General features: G+C 36.9%; 3 protein-coding genes across 6 annotated transcripts in view; 2 read left to right on the forward strand and 1 right to left on the reverse strand.

Annotated features, from left to right (window-relative positions):
• LOC109854357 overlaps positions 1–1,148 on the reverse strand; it is a 28,736-nt gene extending 27,588 nt beyond the window's left edge. For both annotated transcript variants that reach the window (XM_020427367.1, XM_020427366.1), the window contains exon 1: positions 672–1,148. The gene's annotated coding sequence lies outside the window, so the exon portion shown is untranslated. The remainder of the gene's footprint in view (positions 1–671) is intronic.
• A 97-nt stretch (positions 1,149–1,245) lies between these two features.
• LOC109854360 (cytochrome c oxidase protein 20 homolog) lies at positions 1,246–2,119 on the forward strand. Of its 2 annotated transcripts, none has more exons than XM_020427377.1 (2): positions 1,246–1,306; positions 1,419–2,119. In XM_020427377.1, the coding sequence occupies exon 2, from the start codon at positions 1,478–1,480 to the stop codon at positions 1,817–1,819; it is 342 nt and encodes a 113-aa protein (XP_020282966.1). In that variant the 5' UTR covers positions 1,246–1,306; positions 1,419–1,477; the 3' UTR covers positions 1,820–2,119. The 2 variants fall into 2 exon arrangements, with proteins under 2 accessions (XP_020282966.1, XP_020282965.1); XM_020427376.1 differs by lacking the exon at positions 1,246–1,306 and adding an exon at positions 1,337–1,357.
• Positions 2,120–2,707: 588 nt separating this feature from the next.
• LOC109854359 (P protein-like) lies at positions 2,708–7,403 on the forward strand. 2 transcript variants are annotated; one of them, XM_020427373.1, is made up of 16 exons: positions 2,708–3,021; positions 3,120–3,282; positions 3,513–3,584; positions 3,681–3,798; positions 3,893–3,965; positions 4,099–4,495; positions 4,641–4,797; positions 4,946–5,017; positions 5,097–5,228; positions 5,357–5,611; positions 5,678–5,812; positions 5,942–6,136; positions 6,264–6,497; positions 6,589–6,847; positions 6,992–7,085; positions 7,195–7,403. In XM_020427373.1, exons 1-16 carry the CDS (start codon positions 2,889–2,891, stop codon positions 7,298–7,300), a joined length of 2,595 nt encoding a protein of 864 aa, XP_020282962.1. In that variant the 5' UTR covers positions 2,708–2,888; the 3' UTR covers positions 7,301–7,403. The 2 variants fall into 2 exon arrangements, with proteins under 2 accessions (XP_020282962.1, XP_020282964.1); XM_020427375.1 differs by having other exon boundaries at positions 2,709–3,021; positions 7,190–7,403.
• Positions 7,404–9,664: the final 2,261 nt, after the last annotated feature.

Raw genomic sequence — 9,664 nt, forward strand, 5'->3', positions numbered from 1 at the left:
ATATTCTTAAATTAAGAATATTTTCTTAAATAAAGAATATATTCTTAATTTCAGAAGAATATCATCTAAAATCTTTAAGAAGATTTTTTAAGTATAAAATCTTCTACTTACGAGAATATAATTTTTTCGGTGTAGTAATATAATACATAAAATAAGATTTATTAATGTAAATGTGTATATAAAATAAAGATTTAGAAAAAATGGGTTTGTGCGCTCCCCGTGAACACGAGACGACATCGCTAAAGAATGCCGCATCTCATTTTCTCGTACTCGCTCTTTATATCCCTTCGAAGCGCAACTCGCGTCAAATCGCTACACGATACGTTTGATGACGTAACGTGTGTCGCTTGAATCTTCCCAACGTAATATACACGCGTGACTTTTATTTCACGAGACACGCACACACACACACACGGAACAATCGTTTTGCACAAATATCAAACTGTCGCTCGAGAAATTTCACTTCGTCGCGCGTAGGACGAGAATCGCGATTTCTTGACGACATTCTTAAGGATACGCAAAAAAATTACTTCGATTCGTTTTCTTTCGGATCGGATGAGAGGTTAAGGGTTTTGCGCGATGCAAGAATCGTGCGCACATAATATACGCGGAAACAACACACACGTTCGAGGGATGAACGAAAGAAAGATGTGAGAGAGAAACGCGCTCACCTCTTCTGCAGCTGAATCCTCCGGGTAAGTCGAACGAGTACGTGGTATACATCATCAGGAACCTGGACGCGGGGGGAACACCTACGAGTACTGACGACGCACCGACGATCGTGCGAGCATGTCACCGCGATTTGCACGTCAAAAAACGGACGGACAGTGGTGTCTCGCGGATCGAAACAAAACGAGAAATTTTTATCAGCGCGACGCGTATCTTACTCGCGGCGATGATGATGACGTTGCTCCTCTTCCCTCTTTCACGCGTGTGCACGTCGTCCCGTCCCTTTCGATCGGACGCCGAAGAAACGCTATTGCTTGTCGTCTCTCAAACGCAAGACGTCAGGTAAAAAAAAAACGGCGTTTTCAACGGACAACCGCGTTTCTCGCACCCACGACGACGACCACGAACGAAGTGTGTGTAGTTACGGATTAAAGCGCGTCGCACCACCTGTCACTCGGATTCGATAGTACGGAACATGCGTCGTGCTCGTGTCACCCGGTGACTCCCCTTCCCGCCGCGTACCGGGCGTCCGCGGCCAATCAGCGGCGTTCGTGTTGTTCCTATTGAATTTTGTACTCGTAGCGCCCTCGAACGATCCCGCGGAAGTGACAGCTACTCGGTCCGGTCGCGGCGAAAGGTAAAGTAGTTTTCGCTTTGCACCCCGCGTTCCCAGCTCTCGTCGATTCCGGTGTGAGAGTGTGGAAGAAAAACGAATGAATTTTGACTTAACCTCAATTTCGTGTTTTTAGGGAGACGGTGTCTAACCTCCTCTTGTATTTTTAACCGAGAACGCAAGAGGATTGCAATTATGGATACCGAGGCCAAGAATTTGGAGCCGGAATTCGACACGAACAAGCCGGTGATGCTGTTCGGCCGTGACATCAGGACCATACCCTGCTTCAAGCACAGCATGTTGTACGGCATCTACAGCGGTCTCGCTGCCGGATTGGTGACCTTCATGGCAACCAGTCGCCCGATGCTGGCGACGAGAATGGCCGTGGGATCCTGGATGAGCGTTGCCACCGTTCACATGATCTGGTGCCGATACACTTATACCGTACAAAAGTACGAAATGAACAATATAAGAATGCATTTTCAATCAGTGGACAAAATCACCACCGAGGACAAACAGCCAACCAGTAGTGCGTAAGAAACGCTCGCGAACTTTGTATCGCAACGTATTGTTCAATTTTCCAAAGGTTTTTTTTTTTTTTTAACAAATGCCGTATCCAGAGAACATTTTGAGAGTTGCGTCAGCTCAACCGTGTACACATGTATTACAAGATACCACTGTGTCCGTAGACTTGTCTTACATGTAATTTATAAAACTTTGTATATATATGTCTATGTATATATTTTGTCGCACATGAATTAACAATTGCGTGTATGTAAATTATCACACACAATTATATTGTACCATATTAGAATAGTTGATATACAAAAATAAAAAAGACAGTAAAATAAAATTTATAATTGATTTTGTTAAGTCACATATATGTTTAATCAATTTTTCTTCGTTATACTTCTCAATGACTGTGTGTTCGTCTCACACAATTAAGAACGCATATAAATTACTCTCATTGGTTTGCCGCGAATCACACAACCGTGCCATCTTAGTCATTTAGTTGAGATTCACGTATAAAAAATTTATATAAAATTTATAAATGTACAAAATTACGAGGACAATATATAAAATTGGTTTGGTTTGGTGCATATATGGCTCAAAGGACCGTTTCAAGCTAGTCCATACGCCATTCTAAGTCTCTAGGAATCGTGACACAGGTCCTAAACCGTGGTTTGGGTACAAGCCACGGAGTTGTATGTTCGTTAAAACCACTGATAAACTGAAGAAGTCGGTGTAAAAACACCGAAAATTGTCCAAAAATACCTAAGCGTAACTACGCACATCTAACCGGTACGGCTGATGCAACACCACTTCAATATATAAAATTGTTACATAAATCCTACACTAGAACTGTTGAAGATGTTGATATCACGTTTTGATTTTCGTTATGAAAGTAAACATTACATGGAACGACCTCTGAGAATTCAAATAGTATAAAAGTGATCCTTTCCGTATAAATATATAGCAGTACCGTGTCTCTCTTCCTACCTGTGATCACGTGATAAGTTTATACGATATAAAAGACGTTTTTGCATTTAAATCAACAAAACGTGAATAGAAAAATTACACGAAAAGTAAGAAATAAGATAATAAAATGTCTTACGAAAGAATGATCGTGCAAAACAATTTCAATGACGATGATGAAACCGTTCAACAAACGCCTCATTCTCACTTGTTACAAACGCCTCGTTTGTTATCAACTGGTCATGACTTCGGTCATAGCTCAGGTACGCACGCCTTGTTATTAAATTTATTTTTTTCGCTCTCTTAAAATTACAAATGTATATAATCCCAATGTAATTTGTACGAATATCTCTTCTCGAAGTTATACGTAGCTCAAGTCCCTGCTCTTCCATTTCGAGTTCCGTCATATTCGGCCATATTCCTGAGGAGGTGTTGCGCGCTTGGAGTCAATTACCCGAAGCGATTCGCTTAGATCCCAGTCTAGCGGTTTTTCAAAAAGAATACGATCGGATTGCAGAAGCAAGGTAAGTAAGAGATTGAGCAAAAATATATATATATACTCAACGTGCGTGTGTGTGTCTTGCACACACACACACACTTAATTCTTTTGTTACGAAAAGCCGCTACAACTGAACGTACGCTGGTATCGTTTTCAATAGCGTAAAGTTTTTATTTGTCAGTTAAACAGGGACACAGCAGATTGTTAATAAATAACAGGTCCACATATTCTGTGTCAATAATAATGTATTTACAGATGTGCCGACAAGAAGAACTGCCTCATTTTAAACATGTCTCTAGAAAGACCTCATCCTGCGTCATCAAATAGGTAAAATTGTTAAAGAAATCACGCGCGCGCGTGGTCACGCATTTGTTGTTTTTGAAATAACGAACGTAAGAAGAAAATTGCGTTTATCTTTCGCAGCATCCATACGCATCAAAGCACTCTTGACGAGGACGGGCAGGATGTGCAGGAGAAGCAGAGGCCGTTCTGCCGCTATTCGAAATTAATTATACTCTCTTGCTTTTGGCTACTATTTACGGTAAAAAAAAAAAAAGAAAAAAAAAACTACATCACCCACCGTATTGTCGTGTTGCTTTATACGTAGATCACTTTTTCACGTTGTTCCGTTACAGATAATATTGATGTTCAAAAGCGAAAAAGTCGCAACAATGCGCCACCTTTTTGTTTCTAGCGGAAAAACTAGAAGTATCCTTTCGAATCGATCAATTTAAAACCTCAAGAAAGAAAAGCGCACAAACATACGAGATAAAAAAATAATTCTATCAAAATTCTCTTTTTTGTCTAAATACTGAAATATCCTTAACGAGATTATATTCAGACATCCAGCTTACCGATCGCGACATTGTTGCGAATAATCTAGTCGGTGTAACGATCGAAGGGCCGCTGTTGCCATCGGTTAAAAATGAACAACAAACGAACTTGTCTATGTGCTATTTACTGATATGGCTGGAAGTTCTAACGGATGACAATAGCACCGACTCAATGACTCTCAATGCTATTTCGAAGGTGTCGCAAAAATTAAATTTGTTGAATAATTTGTTTGTGAGATTTTATAAGCGTATATATCTTTGCAAGAGATGTAAATTGATCTTCGATGCTGCTAAATTTCAGAAAGTGAGTGATACATGGTCGTTGCCTTTAATACCGGACACCATGATGGATTTGTTTCCCAACGAGAGGCGTCAAAAGACTTTCAAAATTGAAGTCGACAGCGAGTACGTTTTTTTATTCAATATCTCATTCGTTGATCTCTTTCTTGTTCAATTCAACCGTCTCTCTTTCAAAATTCATATTTGCACATTCTCTTCTCCTGTTCTTTTCTATGTGCATAATTTGCACAATATTTGAATTTATTTATAGGATACTGTCACACGGCATACTGTACATCAAGTTGCGTACAAATTCAACGTCCAGTCTGTCACTTTCGATAGTTTACGATTTGTCTTCAGTGAATAACATTAGTTTAATATACGCCGCCTGCGTCCTGATTGTTTTGTACATCATGATAATTTTCGATGTAATTATACACATACACAAACACACACACACAAATTCATATGAAACACTTCTCTCACACTCAAATATTTTCTCACTTTAAAAAATGTTTCTTTAAAATTGTATTTTGAATACAAAGTTTATATTATAGTTCATGAACAATCTCTCAGGTTATACACAGAGCTGTAGCTGCTATGTTAGCATCTACGATGTCTATCGCTATATTGGCGGTTTTTGATCAGGTATTTGTAAAATGTGTGCACAAATATACAACATATGTGCGTACAATTATATTAATTAAAGAGAACAATGATTTTATAGCGACCAAGTATGGCGGAGCTAATTTCTTGGATAGATGTGGACACGTTGCTGTTGCTTTTCTCTATGATGATATTGGTCGCTATCATTGCCGAGACCGGCGTATTCGATTGGTTAGCGGTCTACGCTTACAAGGTGTAAAAAAAAACTATTAGCATAACAATATCTAAAAAATGATTCAAAAATCATCTAAATCATCTAAAATCTCGTTAACTTAAAAAATAATGAAATAATTTTACTTTTAATTGTATTATACATTTTAGATAACCGGCGGCAAATTGTGGCCGCTGATAATGGCTCTGTGCATATTTACCGCGTTTTTGTCGTCGATGCTCGACAACGTAACGACCGTGCTGCTGCTGACTCCGGTAACCATCAGACTGTGCGAGGTGATGGAACTGAATCCCGTACCGATCTTGACCGCTATGGTGGTTTACTCCAACATCGGAGGCGCCATGACGCCAATCGGCGATCCGCCAAATGTCATCATAGCATCGAATTCGGATGTTAGAAGCGCTGTAAGTTTGCACTAGAAATAAACATCTTCAATCTAATTGTTATTAACGTGGTAATTATCGTTGCAGGAGATCGACTTTGGCACCTTCACCTTGCACATGAGTATCGGAGTGATACTGGTGTTGATCGTTGTTTCCGTACAGATTCGTTATATATTCCGAGATGTCACGGTTCTTAGATTTAATGAGCCGCGAGACGTACAGGTATATACATTTAGAAAATTTTCACAAAATTTTTCTTTTCATATAAAGCGTTTATCATAATTATTTGCAATTAACACATATGTGCGTAATTTAACGTACAAACATACACACAAAATCTATTTCTTGCAGGAATTGAGACACATGATTGCGGTGTGGCAAAGAGCGGCGGCGAGTTTATCCAATTACAGCAAAGACGAGAATCTGGTGAGGGAAACGTTGCTGAAGAAAGTGCAACGTCTACTGTCGCAGTTGAAGAAGAAGTTAATAACAGGAAGCGTGGAATTAGAACATTACAAGACCACGCTTGAGGAATTGCAGGAAAAGGTGAGCACTTACAGATCATCTGTTGTGTGTTCTGTGATTATCTTGTCGTTACAACAATCGCAACATTAGCAATTTGCGTGTTTTTTTTTTTTTTTTTTTAAATAAGTATTTTTTTTCTCATTGGCAGTATCCTATCAGAGATAAGTGGTTACTAGTGAAATCGGGATTCGTGCTGACTGTTGTGATCACGCTCTTCTTCTTGCACAGCTTGCCTCAACTGAACTTATCTCTGGGCTGGATCGCTTTAATCGGCGTTCTGCTGCTACTGATAGTAGCCGACAATGAGGACTTCGACGGTCTCATGGCACGCGTCGAATGGAGCACTTTAATATTTTTTGCATCATTGTTTATTCTCATGGAGGTAATATTTTGTGCAATTCTTGTAGTTGGACTGGAAAAAAAACACAGGAAATTTAACATGTTTGTTATAAAAATAAATTTTCATCACACAGGCTCTTTCGCGTTTGGGTCTTATCACATGGATTGGAAAACAAACTGAAACTTTTATTTTAACAGTCAATGAGGAATCTCGGTTAGCAGTTGCCATAGTGTTGTTGCTTTGGATATCGGCTTTGGCAAGCGCCTTCGTCGACAACGTACCACTTGCCACTATGATGGTGAGAATTGCGACGAATCTTGCGCAGAATCGCGAGCTTGGTTTGCCGATGCAACCTCTGATATGGGCGTTGTCCTTTGGCGCGTGTATGGGAGGTAAGAAACTTTTTAAATACCATTAAGAGATAAGCCATGTACCAAAATGTTAGCATTTTCAAGTTCACGCGCTTTATTGATAAGCGTTAGACGTTTTGGTACTTGTATGGCTGAGCATTTAGCTGAAGTTATGTTTATATAAAGGAAATACAACTTTGATTGGAGCTACTGCCAACGTTGTTTGTATGGGTGTCGCGGAGCAGCACGGCTACAAACTCGGTTTCGTGGAATTCTTGAAGTGAGTAAAAACACGCGATATTACAACAAAAAAAAACTCGTTCCTCGTTTTGATCAATAAATGTTTTGTAAATTATACATAATTTTAAACAATGTGTATTTTAGAGTAGGATTTCCTGTTATGATAACAAGTACCATAACAATAACAGTGTATTTGATGATTGCCCACGTTGTTTGCGGCTGGAACGGATAAAATATCACTGTGTCAATTTTTAATTCGGAATATTACACAAATTTCAATGGGCAGAATTTTGAATTTAATGCGCGATGCGATTATTTATTAATTTTTACATGTAAATAAACAAAGTATTATATTAGAGTTTCACATGTCTTTTATACAAAAAATTGTATTTCCATGTATAGGTAGTATATATACCTATATATATATATATACATACCTATATACTATGTATAAAAATCATAATGTATCATGTAATTAACTTATATCAGGTAATAAACCTTATTGCTTTATATCATTTTACTTTTTTGTCTTTTAATCGTGAAAACAATTTACTTTCTCTAATTAGCCATAAGCGCCAATAAGATAAACGAGGTAAATATAAAAGATTGCATTCGGATAGATTTTAATTGCAAAAGGATTTAATGATCACATAAAATACACATACATACTAGATAATATTCGTTGAAATAATTTCATTAAAAATAAAGCTCTCCGCATGCGTTTGTGTGTGTGTGTGTGTGTGTCTCTGTGATAAAAAAAAATTTTCTTTAATTCCTAAGATTGCCATTCAAAAGAACGACGTGTGTCAATGAATGTTTTCCAAATTATATAAACTTATCACAAACTTATCTATCCCTAATATCTTCGTATAATAAGTATATGTATTCTATAATTTAGTGTACAGTCATATGTAAATAAAAATAACTAAGAACATCAAATCATGTTCGCGATTTCTTTACAAATCGGTAGTCTAACGATTGGCAATAAATTATTGTGATGCAGTACTAAAACGGAAATTTTTATTTAAAACTAAAACTTATTTCTATTACTATTATCAGATATATATCAGTGTGAGTGTGTTCGATCGCACTCACCTTGCACTAGATCAAAAAACGTTTTTAATTTTAGAATCGCGTATGTGGCATACAAAAAGAATTTTTTACAAGCTGTAATAAAATTGCAGTCACTGCAAAAAATATATTTTTTTTTTGTGTCACGTATGGTATATGTACAATTAATAATATTTAAATGTATTAATAATATTTGGAATACTGCGTTTCTCTGTTCTACTCTGTGTGTAATTTGCAAATAATACAAGACAAATCTAAAAAATGTCAATCTTACTTGACTCTTCATTCGTCAGAAAATTACGTGCTTTTATATTAAAGCAAAAACACTTTAAATTCTCAAACTTAAAACAAATGTAAAACCTGTGTGAAACGCAAATCAGAAATTTTTCTTACTGGATTAAAAAAAAAAAAAAAAAAAAAAAACATATATACATATAATAGTATATGTACAAATAGGATGCTATCCGATAAAAGGATATTTATAGTGTTTGTCAAAAAGAATGTTGAAGAAAATTATAATATCGATGAGAGAAGACAAACCCAAAGGTGTGGCAAAGGAAACAATCGGTTTGAGAAAAACTTATTTTTGAACATGACTGATCAATTTTACTACACAGTTACACTATAGATTATATTTGTATGATTCTGTGTGATCTTATGCGATTATACAATTGTTTTCGCATAAATCATACGTATGGTTTTTCAAATTCGGGGATACGAGTCGGGAAAACGAAAAATTTTCGATCGTGTAAATTGCGCGAACGAATCTCGTAATAACAAATAAAAAATCTAGACACTTAGCGCAGTAAAGGCATTTCCTTCGGGCTCGCATATAACTACCTGAGATATCTTATATAGTTTTCAGTCGTTGAAACGCACAGATTTCTCTATATAACACTGCTGAACTACTTAATATTCGAACGTACCGCCCGAAAACACACACGGGTGAAAGCTAACGAAGTAGATCCCAGTTCGGATAAAAAGAGAGAGAGAGAAAAAAAAAACAGAGATAAAACGTATTTAAAAGTCCATTAAAGCGCGCAAGCAATTTAAAGAACAAAAGAGTAGATAGTGAACAATTAAACGAAATAGTATATTTAAAATTAAAGCGGAGTACAAGTTTTTGAAATCTGAAACGATGCACACACACAACTGGGATTGAGATATGTAGTATGCGTATATGTTTTTCCGAGCGGCGTGTGTGTAGCAGTCTTATATATATGTTCGATATTCTAAACGGTATAAAAAAAAAAAAAAAAAAACGCACACGTTCACATCGATATATAAGAGCGCACCGAAAACTAAATATCTAGAAACGTAGGTGGTGAATATTTCGTTCTGTTGGATTTCTCGATAATCCGCAGGTAAAAAAATTTTTTTCGTTCTTGTTCGCCGGGGAGACGCGCGGAAAGGAGAAGGAAAAGAGGAGAAAAAATGGAGATTTTCTAGATATTTGCGCTTTCGATGTTACCTATTCCTTCTCCTCCACCCCTCAACAAAAAAAAAAAAAAAAAAAAAAAAAAAAAATTGACAAAAAAAAAAAAAAAA

This window comes from Pseudomyrmex gracilis, unplaced genomic scaffold (genome assembly GCF_002006095.1).
Source record: "Pseudomyrmex gracilis isolate BER0280 unplaced genomic scaffold, ASM200609v1 scaffold_63, whole genome shotgun sequence".
Lineage (NCBI taxonomy): Eukaryota > Metazoa > Arthropoda > Insecta > Hymenoptera > Formicidae > Pseudomyrmex > Pseudomyrmex gracilis.